The sequence below is a fragment of the Fukomys damarensis genome, unplaced genomic scaffold (genome assembly GCF_012274545.1).
Source record: "Fukomys damarensis isolate Sample0158 unplaced genomic scaffold, DMR_v1.0_HiC HiC_scaffold_8, whole genome shotgun sequence".
Classification (NCBI taxonomy): Eukaryota; Metazoa; Chordata; class Mammalia; order Rodentia; family Bathyergidae; genus Fukomys; species Fukomys damarensis.
The window spans coordinates 33324659-33344718 of record NW_022900920.1 but is presented as its reverse complement, the minus strand read 5'-3'; the positions used below and the strand labels follow the sequence as shown (position 1 = coordinate 33344718).

General features: G+C 40.9%; 1 protein-coding gene across 3 annotated transcripts in view; it reads left to right on the top strand.

Moving 5' to 3' along the window:
* The window catches only part of Slf2 (SMC5-SMC6 complex localization factor 2), a 46243-nt gene extending 26183 nt beyond the window's left edge, over positions 1 to 20060 (top strand). For all 3 annotated transcript variants that reach the window (XM_010626374.3, XM_010626373.3, XM_010626375.3), the window contains 9 exons: positions 6617 to 6719; positions 7973 to 8149; positions 9816 to 9913; positions 10985 to 11072; positions 12187 to 12318; positions 12632 to 12709; positions 14429 to 14515; positions 16919 to 16987; positions 19398 to 20060. In XM_010626374.3, coding sequence (XP_010624676.1) covers positions 6617 to 6719; positions 7973 to 8149; positions 9816 to 9913; positions 10985 to 11072; positions 12187 to 12318; positions 12632 to 12709; positions 14429 to 14515; positions 16919 to 16987; positions 19398 to 19433 — 868 coding nt within the window. In that variant the 3' untranslated portion in view covers positions 19434 to 20060. The remainder of the gene's footprint in view (positions 1 to 6616; positions 6720 to 7972; positions 8150 to 9815; positions 9914 to 10984; positions 11073 to 12186; positions 12319 to 12631; positions 12710 to 14428; positions 14516 to 16918; positions 16988 to 19397) is intronic.

Here is a 20060-nt window from a genome sequence, read left to right as displayed (position 1 = left end):
CTGTAGTCGCTATTGCCGCATGGCGGTGCCAAAGGGTGGTGCAGAGGCCAGTGTGGTATGTGCAGGACCTGTCTAAACCTGAGCGTGCACTGGGGGCTGTGGGGACCACATAGCTCACTCCTGCCAGGACTGAAGACTGCACATTTATTTTGCTGGCTGTATATTTGTAGTCATCAAGCAAAATCTCTATACAAATAGATTTGGAGTAGAAACATTTGTAGATGTTACGGGATAGTTGTTCAGCTCTTTTCCGGACCATAATTCTGCTAGGTACAGATTTAAAATTTGAGTCCTAAAATACATCCTACCCTGTTTTGATTCTGCTATCTCATCAGTTCTCACATCTCTGTTCCTCTGTCTGCATCATAGATTTTTAAATTCGTACATGTTTGAAATATACAACAAATACATTCATCCTGGGGGTTGATAATATGCATAGCACGTCGTAGTCCGTTTTATTTCCCCTTCCTCGTCCCTCCTTCCTCTCTTCCTCTGTCCTTAGATCCCCTTTCCATCTGCAAAAGTTCTGCCTCCCAGTTTCCTCATACCTTTTATTTTGCTCTTTAAGTTACTGTACTTTGTATTTCTAGATGACGGAAAGCATACGATACAGTGCTTACCCTTCTGTCTCAGATGTCTTTCACGTAGCATCATAGGCTCAAGGCGCATCTGTTTTCCTGCAGATACCTCGTTTGTCCTTTATGATTTAGTACTCCATTGTGTGTATGTAACATTCTCTTGATTCACTTACAAGAGTTAACTATTATTGTGAGCTGTGCTGCTATAAACATGGATGTGCATGTATCACTATAATATGATGTCTGTACTCTTTGTGAAGATACCCAGAAGTGTAGTGGGAACAAATGAAATGTTTTAAGGATCTCTATTCTGATTTTCTTTGCTTTCCTACCAGAAATGTCGAGGGTTCCTTTTTCTCCCTATAGCCTTGCCAGCATTTCTTACTGATTGGGGAGAATAGCCATTCTTATAGAGTAAGATGGAATCTGTTTTTTTTAATTTGCCTTTCTCTAATGGCCGAAGATGCTGAATAGTTTTTCATGTACTTGTTGGCCATTTGTATTTCTTCTGAGAAGTGTCTCTTTATTCCATTTGCTCTTTTTTTTAAACTGGGTCTTTCATTTGACAGAGATCTAATTTTTTTGAATTCTTTATATAGTCTAGATACATTGGTACCTGGGTTCAGGAATGTTTTTGTTTACAAACAGTTTGGTTCGCAAGCAGAAGCTGGCGCATCAGGTGACAAACACTACCACAGCCACCTTTCCCACACAAACACAAACATGGCCATCTTTTCCAAAATCGGAGAACAAATTTAGTTCACGAACCGAGGAACCACTGTAGTAGTGTTCTGGCTCAGGAGTGGCTTAGGAGTAGCAAAATTTTTTTCCCATTCTGTAGGTTGTGTCTTCACTCTGCCCTTTGTTTCCTTTGCTGTGTAGAAGCTTTTTAATAGGATATGATCCCATTTGTTGATTCTTGGTTTTTCTTGTGCCTTTGGGGTTCTGATGAGAAAATGCTTGCCTGCGCCTGTGTCTTCAAGAGTTTTGACCTATTTTGTCTTCCAGTGGATTTAATGTTTCTGTTTTAATATCTAGGTCTTTGATCTATTTTTACTTGACTTTACTACAGGGTGAAAAAGATGGGTATAGATTCATCCTGCATGTGGATAGCCAGTTTTCCCGGCACCATTTGTTAAAAGAGGCTATCTTTCCTTTAGCCTGTGCTTTTGACTCCTGTGTCAAAGATCCGATGGCTGGCAGTGCTTGGTGTTGTTTTGCATTCTCTCTCCTCTCCTCCCCCACCCTCAGGTCTTGAACTCTCTGGCTTCCCAGTTGTGGGGATTACAGATGTGCATCACCACACCTCACCTCTGCAGCCTCTATTCTGTTCCGTTAATCTGTATGACTGTCTCTTTGTGCCAGCACCATGCTGTTTTTGTCTTCATAGTTTGGTAATACAACTTCAAATCAGGGATTATGATGCTTCCTGCTTTGGTCTTGTTGCCCAGGATTGCTTTTGCTATTCTGGGTCTCTCCTGGTTCCATATGAATTTTAGTATTGTTTTCTCTAGTTCTATATGAGGGATGCTGTTGATATTTTGATTGGGCTTTCATTAAATCTATATATCAGGGTTTGTTTATTTTGCTCAGTTTGGTTTTGGTTTTGGTTTTTTGAGACCAGGTCTCCCTTTGTAGTCCAGGCTGGCTTTGAACCTGCTGCCACAGCTTCTAGAGTGCTGGGATCACAGGCATGCACCACCACACCTGGCAAAGTCTAGATAGGCATTTTGGTAAAATGACCATTTTGCTGATATTGGTTCTGCCTATCCAGGAACAGGAAATATTTTTCCATTTTCTTGTGTCATCTTTAGTCTCTTTTGTTTTCATTATAAAGATCTTTTCCCTCTCTTGGTTAGATTGATTGTTATTTAGGTACCAGGAATCGAACTCAGGGCCTTGAGCTTGCCAGGCTGGAGCTATGCCTCTGAGCTACATCCCAGCTCAAGTTTTTAATTCTTATAAAGCTACTGTGAAGTGATTGCCTAATGTCTTTCTCCATGGTTCATTGTTGATTATTGGTGTATAAAAACTATTAATTTTTGTGTGTATTTGTATCCTGCTATCACATAGCTTTTTCTTCTTTTTCATTCCCAGCATTATCTAATTCAGATCTTTTCATGCCTAGCTTAGCAAAAATATTTTTACCTTCACAATATCTTTTTACTGTTGGAATAACTTTTCTCTCTTTCTGCCTCATAGTTAAGACTTTATAATTTTATTCTGACATAATTTCTGTTTTGCTCTTAGCCTTTTGTTCTAACCAGATTGATCCTACCTGCTGTTCTTCCACATCATAACTCCTAGCCCTTACATCGTACTTGCTATGTGTGGAACAGACACTCTTCCAAGGGCTTCACAGAGTACCGCACTTCATACTGACTACACGTTAATAGTACTTCTCCTCTTACAAATAGGTCAAGCAGAGAGAGGTTAAGTAACTCAGAGTTAGCCTGGAATGGGCACAAAGGACTGACACCATGCTCCATCTGAGTTTCCCAACTTAATCCACCCCTCCAAGCAGGTTTGTTGATTACTGTCACACCAAGGAAATTTTCAAGACACATCAGAAAGGGACACAGGAGTTTATTGGGCAGAGATAGAGGTTATAGTATGCACTCAGGACAGGAGTGTGGGCACTCAGGAAAATGAGATGCATTACAGTTTGGAGCTGGAGACGTTTGTGCTTTACCTGAGGGGTGAAAAGCCCAGGAAGCAAGTGCCCATGCATCCCCTACCTCAGAAGGACTAGCCCCGTCCACAGGCATGGATGGAGTTTTGTTTTTTGATAGGTGATTTAAACATTCCCTAGATTCACTCAGCCTGCTGTTTACTTTCTAAATTGAGACAACTTATGTCCTTTTAGTGATGGGTCTGGTAGAGTGTAAATCAAGTCAAAAAATGTTGGCATAGGACTGACTATCTTGGGTGATGGCAGCCAAGTTCTGGAAGCTACAGGTTTTTTTTTGTTTTTTGGGTTTTTTTGCACCAGGGATTGAACTCAGGACCTTGTGCTTGCAAGGTAGGCGCGGTGCCACTGAGCTAAATCTCCGGCCATGCAGTTTTTAATATATATATATAGTGTGTGTGTGTGTGTGTGTGTGTGTGTGTGTGTGTGTGTGTGTGTGTGTCAAAGTCAGGACCTTGTACTTGCAAGGCAGGTGCAGAGCCACTGAGCTAAATCTCCGGTCCTTAATAGAGTACAAATTTTTAGTTATGATTTCCCTGTCTTTTTTTGTTTTTTGGTACAGGGTATCAAACTCAATCTTGCGCTTGAGAGGCAGGCAGGGGCCACCGAGCTAAATCCCTGGCTCTCCTTGTCTCCTTTCTACCTGCATTTTTTCCTTCTATTCTACCTAGGGTCTACTAAGCAGTGTTTTATTTTGCTTTGCTTTGGACAAGGCCTTGCTTTGCAGTTCAGGCTTACCTTGAATTCAGTATGTAGCTCCAGCCTGGACTTGAACTTGTGGCCATCTTCATGGCTCAGCCTCCCAAGTGCTGGGATTACAGGTGTGTGCCACCATGTTGAGCTAAACAGCTATTTTTAAAAATAAGGTTACTTATGTAGAATTGTGAAAGTTTCTTCAAGGTATATTTATTGCTAAATGAAAGAAAGATGTAGAGTAATATACTGCCATTTGTTAAAAATGAACCAGAAGGCCAGGGATGGTGATGCCCAGCTATAATCCCAGCAGTTGGGAGGCTGAGGCAGGATGGCCACAAGTTCAGTTCCAGCCTAGGCTATATAGTGAGTTCCAGGTCAGCCTGGACTACATAGGAAGACTTTGTCTCAAAAAAAAAAAAAGTGGACCAGAGGGCATGGTAAATGGTTAAAAAGAACTGTTTCTCTGCACTCACATTTCTGACACCAAATATGTGGGTCTTTCACATGTTGCATGTCTCCATTTCTCTATATAGATGTTCTATGGCTTGATTAGATTCTAAGACTGCCCAGAGTTAGTGCAGAACCCACGGATGGGAGCTGCACCTCACCGGACTCTTCCCTCCTCCTGTGCCATTCACAGATACGGACCTCCCATACTTCCATCCAACTAGGTTCAATCTGGAGGCCCCACCATCCCCCATTAAGGTTTGATAATTTCTCAGAATGGTTTGTAGAACTTGAGAGAGCAGATTATTTACTATTACCAGTTCACTGCAAAGAATGCAGCTCAAAGGCCAGGGATTTCGCTCAGTTGTGCCACCGCCTGCCTTGCAACTGCAGTGTTCTGAGTTCAATCCCCATACCCAAAAAAAGAATACAGCTCAAAGAGCAGCCAAACAGAACAGATCCTTAGGACATGGTATAGAGGCAGTGTGCCCAGCAACATCTGTGCTCTCTCCAGGTGTAGTCCAGACGTTTAGGTTTGTAGGGAGCCCCGTTACACAAGGATGATTCGTTAAAGCTTTGGTGCTGTGGCTAACTTAATCTCTAGCCCTCTGGGTGGACTCCCGTCTAATTGCAAATTGGTTCCTCTGGCAGCCAGATTCCATCCTGCAGGAGTCACCCATTAGCACAGACCTGTGAGGCTGGAAGGGTGTCACCAAACAAGAGGCTCCTCTTACCCTTGTTGCTTAGAATTGGGGCGGAGCAGGGTAGGGGTCAAAAACCAAATGTATCTCATACAGAGATTCCTCGACCAAAGTAGTTCCTGCCACTAGGTTAGTAATTGGTTGCTATATAAGGAATTATGCATAATATGAACATTGCTGTATTCAGAACAAAGAAATGGTCAAAGCAAACCCCTACTTGATAACTTTGCTTTTATTTTCATAACTCTTACGTGCAGTACTGTAATGTATAATAACAAAACCACAGTAAGGTATAAACAAGATGTACTGTACAAAAGAAAGATTAGGCCAGGGATTTAGCTCAGTGGTTCTGCCACCTGCCTCACAAGTACAAGGTCTGGAGTTTGATCCCTGGTACCAAAAAAAAAAAAAAGAAAGATATGAGGCTGTATAAGCAAGATGTACAGAACTGAACCCAAAAAAAACGAAACAAAGTGAATAGCATGCACCTTGTCATCAGCCTGAACAGTCGCTAGACAGGTAGATCGCAAGGGAGGGGTGTCTGTACTATAGTCACTAAAGAGTGTGAACGGCTGACGCAGCCCGGTTGGGAGGGCAGCTCTGCATCTCGGCAGAGCACCTGGATATGTTTTGGTTTCTTTCAATCCTACAAATCAAACTCAGGACCTTACACTTGCAAGGCAGGCGCAGTGCCACTGAGCTACATCCCCAGCCCATGCCCTCATTTTTTGAAAGCCAAATCCATGTCTCTTTTTTTCCATGAAACTTGACTGGGAACCTGAACAAGGATGGATTACTTAGAATTGTTGGTGGTGTTGTGGCAGTTTCTTTTGGCCACTTGTAAGGTCGAGTTGTCATCAGCCACCTTCTGTGCGACTTTCTCACAGCAGCATCACTAAGAACAGGTCTTACGAAGAGGAGCTGCTTCAGAGGAAGAGCACAGTCTGCCTCTAGGGGAGTATGAGGTTGACTTGGAGGAACTTTAGGAGATGACGGAAACGTTGTTTCTTGACTTGAATAACTGACAATTGGTGTATATGTTTACCAGAACTTAAAATGGGTACATTCCTTGTATTGTATGTACATTATTCCTCAATAAAACAGTTTTCAAAAAGTATTTGTTAAGCGGGGCATGGTGGGTATAGTCTTATAATCTCAGCTACTCAAGAGGCTGAGGCAGGAACATCTAACTTTCCAGGCCAGCCTGAACAACATAGTAAAACTCCATTTCAGAAACAAGGTACGGGGGCTGGGGATTTAGCTCAATCGTTCTGCCACCTGCCTCGCAAGCCCAAGGTCCCAAGTTTGATCCCCAGTACCCCCCGCAAAAAGTAAGGACTAAGGATGCAGCTCAGTGGTAGAGCCCAGTGCCTTGAGGCCCTGGATCCATCTCTACCACCCTCATCATCCCCATCACATACCCCTCAAATGCAGTTGTTCATTATTTCTAAAAGCAAGTAATTATTTTGTGCCTAATTTCAGTTGCTTTATTCACTTCTCGATAGTTCTGAAACACAAATGACGCTGGGGGAAAAAGGAAGTGAAGATTCATCTTCTAAACCAATTTTTTCAACTCTTCCTGAAACCAATATTTTAAATGTGGTTAAGGTAGGATAAAATTTTGTTTATCTTTGGTACAAAGCCAGAATAACTTTAGTTTTGTTGTTAATGTATTTTTAGAGACTTAATTTTTCTACCAGATGATTTTACTAATTTCTTACCAGGTGAACTTCTTAGCAATAATCTGTACTGAAGGTTGCTTTTGCTGCTTTTTTGTTTGGTGTGTTGTTTTTGGTTTTTTGTTGTTTTTAATACTGACAAAGTTTATTTGAAAAAGTAAAAATGAAGAGTTAAAGAGATACTGGTTCTGCAGAGTGACCGTGGGCCAAGTAAAAAAGGAACAAGTGAGATAAAAGTACACCCTGAAGGGGCCAGGGATTTAGGTCAGTGGTGCCATTGCCTGCCTTGCAAGTGCAAAGATGTGAGTTTGACCCCAGTGCAAAAAAAAAAAAGTACACTCTGAAGGACACAGGGCAGGCTGTTGTGAGGAGAGCCATGTTAGCCTGCTGTTTTTATTTTTAGTATTGGAAATGGAAGGGGAACTTTAGGTCAGAGTTGTGTCATTAAAGTAGTTTGTAAACCAGTAACATTTTAGAATTATCATGTATGAAGGACAAAAGTATTACAGTATAATTTAATGATCAAGAATTAATAACAGAGCTGGGAATTTAGCTCAGTGGTTCCACCGCCTCCCTTGCAAGCACAAGGACCCAAGTTCAATCCCCGGTACCAAAAAAAAAAAAAAAAATTAGTAACAGAGAGCCAAATATGGTGTTGAACACATGTAAGGCCAACACTTGGGAGGCTGAGGCAGAAGAGTCACCACTTCAAGCAGTGTTAACCTGGGCTACATAGCAAGTTCAAGGCTTGGACTGCATAGCAAGACCCTGTCTCAAAAAGGAAAAAAGGTGAAATACTTTTTTAGTTGCTGTATCAAATCAGTGATAATGAACCATTAAAATCTTAATGGGAAATGGAGACAAAAATACTTATCACTTCATTCAACTACTAGCATGAATATTTCTGTCCTTTTCCAGGCATCTGATACTTGTAGCTTTTGTTTAAAAGACTGTAAGTAAAGCCGGGCGTGGTGGCACACGCCTGTAATCCCAGTGCTCGGGAGGCTGAGGCAGGAGATCGCTGCAGTTTGAGACCAGCCTGGGCTACACAATGAGTTCTAGAGCAGTCTGAACTACATAGTGAGACCCTGTGTGAAAAAAACAAAAAAAAATGAGACTATAATTAAAATTCTAAAAGGAAAACATATCTTAAATTGCTTTCTCTGTGCATTTCTTTCAAAGTTCCTAGGCTTATGTACATCTATACATCCAGAAGGTTACCAAGACCGTGAGCTGATGCTGCTGATCTTAATGTTGTTTAAAGTGAGTTTGGAGAAACAGCTGAAACAGATTCCTCTAGTAGACTTTCAAAGCCTCCTGATAAACCTGATGAAAAACATCAGAGATTGGAACACAAAGGTAATATTACTTAAATCTTCGGTTTTGGTTTTTTATACATCACAATTTGATATCCTAATTGCATACAGAATTAAAATCATTATTCTAAGCTCAGTTAAATCTTTGACAGATGAAAAAGGAAGTGAGGAAAGGACTGTACTGCAACTGTGTTACTAAATAACAGTCTTCCCTAAAACTGTGGCTCTTCAGTCAGCCACACTATGCTTCTTGGAGCTTTGCTATGGACCAAGCATTGCTGTAGGTATAGAGGTCCAGCTGTGCTGGGTGTGGTGGTGCACGCCCAGTAATGCTGGAGGATCCTGGGAGTTTGAGGACACTGGGCTGCACAGTGAGCTCTAGGCCAGCCTGAACTACATAGCAAGACCCTGTCTCAAAAAACCAAGAAAAACGCCGGGCGTGGTGGCGCACACCTATAATCCCAGCACTCGGGAGGCTGAGACAGGAGGATTGCTGTGTGTGAGTTCAAGACCAGCCTGGGCTACATAGTAAGTTCCAGGTCAGTCTCAACTACATAATGAGTCCCTGTCTCAAAAAAAAAAAAAAAAAAAAAAAAAAAAAAAAAAAAAAAAAAAAAAAGAGAGATCGCTGTGAAAGGGCAATACCTGTGCCTTTACAGAGCTTTCCTTCTACTCAGTTAGATGGTAAACAAGTGGATATAGGTTGTAATTGTCAGGTATAATTAAGTGCTGCAAACTAACACAGGACTGGGTAGAGAGAGCAGCGAGGCAGGAATGCCGTGCCTTGGCAGCGTGAGGAGTCAGGGAGGCCGTTCTGAAATCCCCTTTGAGCCGAAACGTGGGTGAGGTAGTGGGGTGAGACATGAACAGCACCGATTTGAGTTGCATTTCTACAGCCATATGGATGGTGAACATGTATAAGTTTTATTAGACCTTTTTAAAGTTTATATATTTCAGCTACTTTGGGTGGAAAGATTGAAGTACATACAAAGTTGGGGAGGGGTATAATAAACCCCTAAAATTATCACTATAAACTATTAAGACAAAATTTTGTCTGACCTGTTAATCCCACCCATACTTCCTTCCCCTTCTCACAGATTATTTTGGAACAACTGTTACTTTTTTTTTTTTTTTTTTTTTTTTGGTACCGGGGATTGAACTCAGGTCCTTGCGCTTGCAAGGCAGGCCACCGAACCGCTGAGCTAAATCCCTGGCCCCTAGTTTTTTGTTTTGTTTTGTTTTTAACTGTTTCCTTTTTAAAATACTAAAATTGCTGGGCATGGTGGCACATGCCAATAATCCCGGCACTCCGGGCTGAAGTAGTAGGATCGCCCCCAGTTTGAGGCCAGCCTGGGCTACACAGTGTGATCAAGTCCAGCCTGAACTACCTGGTGAGACCTTGTCTCAAAAAAACAAAAGTAATTTCTTTTAAAATACTGGAATTGGATCCCCAAATACAAGAAATTCCAAGTCAGAAATATATATGATCTTGTGCAACTCATTATACACATTTGGAAACTGGTACTTGTGAAATTCTAATAAATGTATATATTTGATACAAGATAGAATGAAGCAGACTCATTGCATACATTTTACATGTCGTAAACGTCATGCGGTTTTGATAATGCTTCTAATAGGGCAAAACACATAGATTTGATTCTGCCAAACCTTGGGAAAGAAATCTTGAGTATTCTTTCTTATTTTTTCAGATGCGTCAACTCTGTATGTGCATAAATGAACTCTCTAGTCATCCTCACAACCTTCTGTGGTTGGTACAGCTAGTCCCCAACTGGACATCACGTGGAAGGTATTGAAGAATGAAAACCAAACCAAACATGAAGCAGCTTTAGATGTTCACACTAACAAACTGCTTTTAAGTCCTCTATTTCCGTTCATCATTCTTTGAATGTTAGATTGGAGCCTTTTGTATTTAGTTGGAGGGTAAAGATCATTGATAGCCTGATTCTAATTCTTAATCATTCTGTCATACCCCTCCCCCCAGTACTGGGGATCAAACTCAGGACCTTGCACTTGTGAGGCGGGCAGTGGAACCACTGAGCTAAATCCCCGACCCCTTGATTTCTATTTTTAATTTATCTGACAGCAATATAGATAACACTAACTATAAAAATTGATTAGGGTCAGGGATTTAGTTCAGTGGTTCTGTTGCTTGCCTCACAAGGGCAAGGTCCCGAGTTCAATCCCCGGTAACCCCCCCCAAAAAAAATTAATTAAAATTGTCTTACTTTTTACTAAAGAGATTTACTGTTCTAAACTGCCCTATTTGGTGCCTGTCTGTAATCCCTAACTGCTTGGAAGGCTGAGGCAGAAGGATTGCAACTTTTAAGTCTAACCTGGGCAAGTTAATGAATCTTTCTCAAAAAAAAAAATGGCAGGGTCTGCATATACAGTCCAGGCCATCCTTAAATTTATTGTGTAGCCTAGGTTGGCCTTGAACTTCTGAGCCTCCTGCCTCAGCCTCTTGGATGCTGGGATTACCTTTCCTGGTTCTTGAGACTTTTTGGTACCGTGGAATGAACTCAGGTCCTTGTGCTTGCAAGGCAGGTGCCAGAACCACCGAGCTAAATCCCCAGCCCTCTTGAGATTTTTTTTTATAAAGGGGCTTAGAATGTATCTCACTGGCAGAGCGCTTGGTTAGTATGTGTGAGTCTGGGTTTGATCCCCAGCACAACCAAAAAAGAAGGAAGGAAGGAAGGAGTTTGCTATTTTATAACAGTTTCTATATCCTTGTAGAACCTCCCCTTAAAACATTGTTTGTATTTCCAGTTAGAACTAGAACTCATTTTGGCTCATTTATTTGCTTCTCCGGTAGTATTGATTAAAATTTTTTCTAAATACTTTTAAATTCTAATTCCAGGCAGTTGAGACAGTGCCTCAGTCTAGTGATTATTTCAAAGCTTCTGGATGAGAAACATGAAGATGTCTCTAATGCCAGTAATCTTCAGGTATATGTATTTTTCAATAAATAAGCAAATAGGAGAGATGGTGAGGTATAGGGAAAATTGATGGATCTTAAGTCAAAAGTCCAGGGATTAGATCTCAATTCAGGAAAAATACTATTCATGTAATTTTTACATGACTCTTAACTAACAAGATCCAGTTTATTCTTCTGTGAAGTGCTATAGAGATGATATTGGACCCTCTACCATGTATGATTGATACGGACCATCTGAGTTAATGTATGAATAAACTATAGGGAAATTATAATGTACTATGATATGACTGACATTTATTGAATTTATTCAACTTACCAACCTCAGCAGTACTTGAAGGCTGGGTTGCAAATTTGAGTCCCACCTGGATAACTTAACAAGACCTTGTCTCAAAAGAAAAAATAAAAAGGGCTAGTAGTATATATCTCAGTGTTAGAGTGCCTGTAGGTTCCATCCATAGTACCACCAAAAAAAAAAAAAAATTGCAAAACTGTTATATATTAATTGTGTCTTGTACCTGCTTTAGTAGTAAGTGGTCTTTTTTAGACCATAAAGCTTTAATATGGTTTCCCTCCAACACTTGTTCAGTTGTGGATCTGTGAGTGTATGTAAACATGTCTCAGGGAAATCCCATTCTGAGTCTGATGGCTTTTTACATTGCTATCACTGCTGGGGTTACCCTTAGTTGGATCTGAAAACGCACTGTACCTGATCTGGGTGTTCCTATGTTATTCTTGTTTGGACTGCATTTCAGTACAAGGTTCTCTACCAGGGCCTGAGGGTAAAAAGGTGAATTAGAGACCAACTGAAGACATGGTGTAATAATAGTTGTCACCCAGCCACTGTGGCTTAGTGTGGGAAGAGCAGTGGTAGGAGTGTGTGCAAAAATAAACAAGCATTTATACTCCTAGGTACAAGCACTGAATCTTTAAACCTAAAATCCCTTTTTCAGCAGTTGAAGATTTTGCAGGGGAAGTGGATGTCACTGGACTGTAAAGAAAGCTAGCAGGGCACAGTTGAAGGAGGCAGGGTATAGATGGTCACTGTGCTGAGAGGAAAGTAGCCTATGAAGGGCAGCTGTGCTGCTGCGTGTCTGTCGTTCAAGCGCTTCCCTTTCTTTCGATAGATATCAATCCTACATCGCTATCTCGTGCAAATGAAACCTTCTGATTTGTTAAAGAAAATGGTCCTGAAGAAAAGGGCTGAACAACCAGATGGCGTGATTGATGACAGTCTTCACTTAGAACTTGAAAAGCAGGTATCTTTATGTTACTGTTTTAAAATAACTCAATCGTGAGTGGGAGTTGGGAGTTTAGGTAAAAGGGTGGTTTTAGTAATTTAGTACTGAGACTATCTTGTGTAGCCCTATACTAGGGCTTTCATGGTGGTAAAATGAATGTACTTTAGTTAGAAACTCAATCAAAAAGCCTGGTTTAAATGCCTGGCTTTTTCTCCCTTGCTAGCTGGGTTCCATCCTTTCTACTTCCTGGGCAGCTTCCCTAATGGGTAAATTGAAATGATATCTGTGTTAACTTCTTCATGGACATCAGTTGTACTCGTTTCTCTGACAGGCCTATTACCTGACCTACATTCTCCTTCATTTAGTTGGTGAAGTTAGCTGTTGTCATTCTTTTTCTTCTGGACAACGGGTAAGTAACGTGCAGTGCTGCTTCACATAGGTGTTGCTGTTGATGGGGTGAATGAGCTTGCTCTAGTTAGGAGCAAACAGTAGAAATTAACTGGGAGAAGAGGTACAATCATAGCCTGCAAACACGCCGTATTGACAGGAATTATTTATTACTAAATGTTTTCTTTGTTGGAGAGCAGCATCACCATCGTAAATTGGCAGTAGATACACTACATTCCTAAACACCAAATGAGCTAGCTTTTATCCAGTTCCTTCTCACTTTTTCTCACACTCAGCTTTTTTTTTGCTTTAGAAATAACATTTGCCTTAAAAGTTAAATTACAGTAATGTTAAGTACTGTTTACATAGAGCTATATTTGCTTTCCTAATTAGAACCTAATAGTCATTTATTTGTGATATTCTCACATGACCTTTATTGTTTCTAGGGTTTTTTTCTGATTCAACAGCCAATCAGTGATTGTTACAAAACCATATAAAGTAGAAGATGATAAACTCCTATAATACAGGGATGCCTTTCTATAAATTTTCCCTAGTTTATGCATATACTATTTTTTAAAATGGGATCATATTATTCATATTATTTACAGTTTGTCTTTTTACTCTAAGATAGTCTAATTACCATAGTATATCTTTTTTTTTAAGACATTTGAGGGCCAGGGATGTAGCTCAGTGGTACTGTGCCTGCCTGGCAGGTGCAAGGGTCCTTAGTTCTACTCCTGCTACAAAAAAAAAAAAACCCAAAAACTTAAGACATTTAATTTTTCAAAGAAGTAACTGCAATCCTCTATTAACAGTAGCTTAATCTGCACATAAATAAGTAGGCCACATCTCAAAAGAAAATACGTTAAAAACCATAAAGTAACAGTTTCTTTTTTTAATTAATTTTTTAACAGTTCTGATAAATACATATTTCACATAAATAACCCCTTGTATAGTAGTCAGATCCCAGAAGAAAATGCTGCTTGCTTGGTTTTGTTTTGTTTTGTTTGTTGTTGTTGTTGGGTTTTGGTACCCAGAATTGAATTCAGGGCCTCACTTTTACCAGGCAGGTGCTGTGCTGCTCAGCTACATACCTGGCCCTTGCTTGTTTTTCTTGTTGTTGTTTTTGTGGGTCTGAGAATTGAACCTAAGGCTTTCACACTGAGCTACATTCCTAGCCTATGTTGTTCCTAGCTTATTTTGAAATGCAGTCTTGTTCAGTTTCTTGGGCTTGGTTTGAACTTTGAATCTTCCCGCCTCAGCCTTCGAGTGCTGGAATTATGGGCATGCATCACCGGGCCTAGCTGTTTTAAGAGTTTGATAAAAAAAAGAGTTCATTTAAGTAGAAGGTCTTAACACTTCCATTTAGGTGTAGGCAATAGTGCTCACTCCAGCAGGACATATACTTTACATTGTTCGAGACCCAGGGAATCCCTGATATCTTCCTGTTGGGCTGCTTCTCAGCCTCACAGAGCTGGGGCTACAGGTGTGCACCACTGTGCTGGCTCCTCTCTCTCTCTGTTTTAAGTTAACTTAGCAATAACCATAATCACCCTATTTTCATGTAAGTGACTACTTTTACTGATAAGGCTGCTATTATGTTGGATGATTAACATCAGAAATTGCTAACTGGGAAATGGTAGATTTTTAAATGACTTAGTTTCTACTGTATAATCTTTCTGTTAATTTGTAATGTTTCAAAATTTTTTTTAATCCCTTGGGTTTCTTTGGTTCTGTGCAGAAAGACTTTGTGCTGCTCTGTGGGGCTCTGGAAAAGCATGTGAAGTGTGACATTAGGGAAGATGCAAGGCTTTTTTACAGAACTAAAGTAAGTATGGGTTTAATTTTTGTTATTGTTTAATTTTTGTTGCTTTAATATTTAAGGAAGAGAATCATATAAGCTCTCTTTTAAAAAGAGGTGTGAAGCCAGGCATGGTGGCCCATGCCTGTAATCCCAGCACTTGGGAGGCTGAGGCAGGAGGATCGCTGTGAGTTCAAGACCAGCCTGGGCTACATAGTGAGTTCCAGGTCAGTCTCAACTACGTAGTAAGACCCTGTCTCCAAAAAATAATTGAATAAATAAATAATTTTTAAAAAGAGGTGTGGAAAATATATTTAAGGGGTTGGGGAGCGTCTTAGTGGCAGAGTGCTTGCTAAGTGTGCCCAAGGCCCTGAGTTCAATTCCTGGCATTAAAAAATTTTAAAAGCTAAAAATAAGACTTTTTTCTTTAATACTAGAATCTGCTTCTGCTTCTGTTAAGTACTGTACTTGTCTAGATAGATTTAAAGTGAAAGGAACGATTGTTGTGAAAGTCTTTAACACACAAGAAGAAAAATTATTTTCAGTAACATTTGGAATTTCTTAGTTTTTTTTTCCCATTGTACAAATTAAACTCTTATGCTTAAGATAATTTGAAGGATTGAAGCTGTTTGACTAAATACATAATTAGGAAAGTTTATGATGGTTAAAAACTTGTTTTACTCATAAAAAAGAAATAGAGCCGGGCATGGGGGCGCACTCTCATAATCCCTACACTTGGGAGGCTGCGGCAGGAGAATCCCTGGGCTACATAGGGAGTTCAAGGTCAATCTGAACTACATATTGAGACCCTCAAAAACAAAAATCAAGAGCTGGGGATTAAGCTCAGTGGTGCCGCTCCCTACCTCACGAGGGCAAAGTCTCAAGTTCGATCCCTGGTACCAAACAAAATAATCAAAAAGAAGAAAGATGGGCCACGGGTTTAGCTCAGTGGTTCTGCCACCTGCCTCCAAAGTGCGAGGTCCTGAATTCAATACCCAGCACCAAAAAAAGGAAAAAAAAATCAAGAAGAGGAAATAAGTTAGCTATCATTCTTTGACTATTCCATTGAAGAATGTAGTAAAAGGAGGACTCTTCAAATCCGGGCCCTACATCTCCCTGTCCGAGCTCTAGGAAGGATGTAGTGCCTAGTGAGCTTGCTGTTTTCCTCTTCAAGGTTTCGTTTAGTCTAAGACAGTAAAAAAAACAAATTTGCCAGCCATGGTGGCACACACCTGTGATCCCAGCACTCAGGAGGCTGAGGCAGGAGGATTGCTATGAGTTCAAGACCAGCCTGGGCTACATAGTGAGTTCCAGGTCAGCCTCAACTACATAGTGAGACCATTTCAAACCCCCCCTCCCAAAAAAATACACCAAATTTATGAGAATGAGATAGGAGGGCAACTTTAGTATTAATAGAATGATTTAAGTTTTCCTGAGACAAAATTAAACAACTTTTTTTTTAAACATCTATATCATCTTTTAGTTTTTATAATGTGCCTTTTGTGTTTGAATAGCTATGGATATTAGGTATCATCTTTGTGATTTTATATCTTACATTGAATACCTGCTAAGGCTGGTCATTTAAACAAAGCCTTTCTGGATGTAGGGTATATACTTTCTTCTGTTTTTTAGACAGGGTCTCTTCATGTGATTCAGGCTGGCTTTGAACTCTCGGCAGTCCTCCTGCCTCGGTCTCCCGAGTGCTGGGATCATGGGCTGAGCTGCCATGCCCAGACTGTGGTGGAGTGTTGAGTGTTACAGGTCTGGCTGACCCTCATGGTAAACACACCTGGTATTTGGAGGGGATTTGTCCCCGGCATAATGGCAAATCCAGCACTCTGAAGGCTGAGGCAGGAGAATCGCAAGTTTGAGACTAGCCTGGGGTCAATAACAAATTCAAGCCCAGCTTGGACTGCAGAGAAGGACCCTGTCTCTAAAACTAAAGGGGCTTCATAGTACTTTGCAAAATTTATGGAGAGAACGAGCTGAATTTTGGATCTGATGGTGTGGAAAGAGCATGACACATATTTTTTGTGGCTTTGAGTCTTTGAAGAACTGGCTGGCAGGGAACAGCCAGAGCCAGGGTCTGTGCACAGATCACCCTGTACTTCTCCCGCCAGTGTTCACAAGCGGGCAGGCACGTGCGCTCCTCGGAGAGCAGGGACTACCTTTGGGGTAGCCTTTAATAACTAACTGGAAAATTGAGTCCACGCACTTGATATTTTAGATTAGAGTGATGCTTTTGTTAATTGCTAGAATTCGAAAGTCCCTCTGAAAGGTGAGTATCTTGTTTTCTTTTTTTTAGGAGAACCATACTGAGTTGTTGGGTGTGGGCCTTTAATAGCTATGAGATTTTTTCTGTATTAAGTGTTCAATTGGTTGTAGCTGAGAATTTTTTATCTGATCCCTTTTCCTCTTTTTAATTTTAAGGTGAAAGACCTGGTTGCAAGGATACATGGAAAATGGCAGGAAATAATCCAGAACTGTCGGCCTACTCAGGTGCCATTTTATTAAATGGTTTTATTTAATCTTAATAGCTGTACTAAATAAATGGTGTTCTTCATACTGTTAAGAACAAAAACTAATGGAGCACTTGGTCTAATTATAGGAAGATAAACTGAAAACAATATATGGTTTGTCTCTCTTTATTTTTTATTTGCTTTATATTCATTACTTACTTTCAGAAGTTGTATGGCCAAGCTGTCGCACACCTATAATCTCAGCACTCGGGAGGCTGAGGCAGGAGGATTGCCATGAGTTCGAGGCCAGCCTGGGCTACATAGTAAGATCGAGGCTGGCCTGGAATATACACTGCAGTGAGACCCTATTTCAAACAGACAAAAAAAGAAGTGATGTGGTCCATTTAAAAACTTTACATTGCACTAAATGAAGGGTGTTTCATGAGAAGCATTTTTCTTAACAGGTCTGTTAAGATATACTCCACATAAAATATATTTCGTTCACTAAAGTATATGCTTTTTCTTACGTTCATAGAGTAGTGAATACCATCACCACAGTCTAGCTCCAGAACATTTTTGTCATCCCTAAAAGAAATCCTGTTCCTACTAGCAGTCACTCCTCGTCGCCCCGCTTCCTGCCCTCCCTCCTCCTTCCTCCCTCGCTCTCCATTCAAGGTGTTCCTGGAGAGTGGTCTCAGGGCCTCGAGCGTGCTGGGCAGTCGCTCTCCCACCGAGCCGTATCCGTCCCAGCCTCTAGTTCCCAGATTTGCCTGTTCTGGACATTTCCCATACATGAGATGGACTGTGTGTTCTTTTGTGACTAGCTTCTTTCCCCTAACATAATGAGCTATCCATATTGCTGTATGTATTTCCTTGCTATTGCTGAACAGTACTCACTGACTCGGATAGATTACATTTTATTTATCGACTTAGAAGGTGGACATTGGAGTTGTTTTCACTTAATGCATCCATGGACATTTGTATCCGAGTTTTGTTGGCTGTGTTTCCAAATGAAAGCACCTTGAGTATATATCCCTGGGGCTCTAAACTGAGTGGGTAGTGCTGGGCTTCATGTGTTCAGTGTGCTCAGGAGCTGCCAAACCGTTTCCGTGGTGGCTGTGCCATTTTATATTCCCATCAGTATGTATGAGGGTTCTAACCTCCGACTGAGCCTGTGACGGGCTAAGCAGGGGACCTTCGTGGTTTCATCCTGTCGGCAGTGAGGATGTTGAGCATCTTTTAATTATACCTATTGGCCATTTGAATAGCTTCTTTGGAGAAATGTCTGTATAGGTCCTTTGCACAATTTTAATTAGGTTATTTATTTTTATTATTCCATAGTAAAAATTCTGCATGTGATCTGGATACAAGTCCCTTATTGATGCAGTGTATAAATATTTTCTCCCATTCTGTACGTTGTCTTTTCATTTGTCTTTATAATGTGATTTTTAGCACTGTGTGTGTGTATGTGTGTTATGTGGTGCCAGGGATCGAACTCTGGTCCTTGCACTTGCTAGGCAGGCAGTAGAACCACTGAGCCAAATCCACAGCCCCTTTTTTGGTTTTTTTGAGACAGGGTCTCACTATGTAGTTGAGACTGACCTGGAACTCACTATGTGGCCCAGGCTGGTCTCAACTCACAGCGATCCTCCTGCCTCAGCCTCCCAGGTGCCAGGATTACAGGTGTGTGCCACCACGCCTGGCTTATACTTTTAAAATTATTAGACCACAAAATGTGAAATTTTGTGATTTGATTTATCAGAGGTTTTCAGAGAAATTTATGAAGATGTAAACTCTGCATTATGGTTCATCCCAGCACTCTGGGAGGCTAGGGCAGGAGGGTTGTGAATTCAAGCCCAGCCTGGACAATTCAGAGACTGAGTGAGATGCTGTCTAAAAATTTTACAAATGGCTGGGGGTGTAGCTCAGTGCAGCAGTCCTGGGTTTAATTCCCAGTACTGGAGAGAAAAAAAAAAAATCGGTCCAACACAGTGGTGCATACCTGTAACCCCAGCACTTGGGGAGGCCAAGGAAGGGGAATTACAAGTTCAAGGCCAGCCTGGGAAACTGGGCAAAACCCTGTCTAAAGACAAAAAGGGTCGGGTCCCAGACATGGTGTTACACACCTGTAATCCCAGCCCTCAGGAGGCTAAGCCAGGAGGATGGCTGTGAGTTCTTAGCCAGCCTGAGCTATGTAACAAGTCGTCAGCCTGAACTACATAGCAAGATCTTGTCTCAGAGTGAAGTAAATGAAATGGAATGCAGTGAGCTAGGAATGTAGTTTACCAGAGTGTCCCCTGGGTCCAATCCCTAGTACCCCAAAAAACTTAACTACTTTCATTATCAAACCCCATTGTCTGATGATTACTAGTTTTATAAGGGATAATTTATAATCTGATTGAATTTTCCTTTCTTCTGTTTTTGTTTTTGTTTTTTCTTCACTTTTCTAGGGGCAACTTCATGACTTCTGGGTACCAGATTCTTAACAAGAATTGCAGCAGCAAAAATATGAACCAAGAGAAATCCACTAAGAACCTGTCCAAGTGGATTAAAAAGTATTACTGTGGAATCCAGTGGATGTTAAGAAAGTGCACAGCAGATGTGCCACCTGAAACTGGAGGGCGGCTGGTAATGAAGAAACTGCCATTCCTGAAGCAGAGATGAAATGTTATCTGCTCCATTGTTAAGGCAGCTGACCGTGTGAAAGAGCAGAGCCTCTGAAAGGGGAGGGATGGAAGCGGCGAGTAGTTACATGTCTGAGCTGCCTCTGCTACGTCTTTCGTTCTATTGTACGCCAGTTATCTTTTTTAGGTAGTATTTGTGGCACCTGGATAGTCACAGGAAATAAAAGTTTGGACCAGCTTGAGGAATTGGACATTGGAAACCAAGACCGAGTTTCAATTGGGTTTAATTTTTCTTGGTTGTTTTAGGATGCAAAGGGAAAGCTTATAACAATATACTAATAAAAGCATAGATCTCTTCTATAACTCCTATAAACCACAAGTTCTAAACCATGCAGTTTCCTTTACCATTTAAGGCTATAAATATAATAGTTTTTTAAATTGGTGTAAATGCTGGGCGTGGTGGCACACGCCTGTAATCCCTGCACTTGG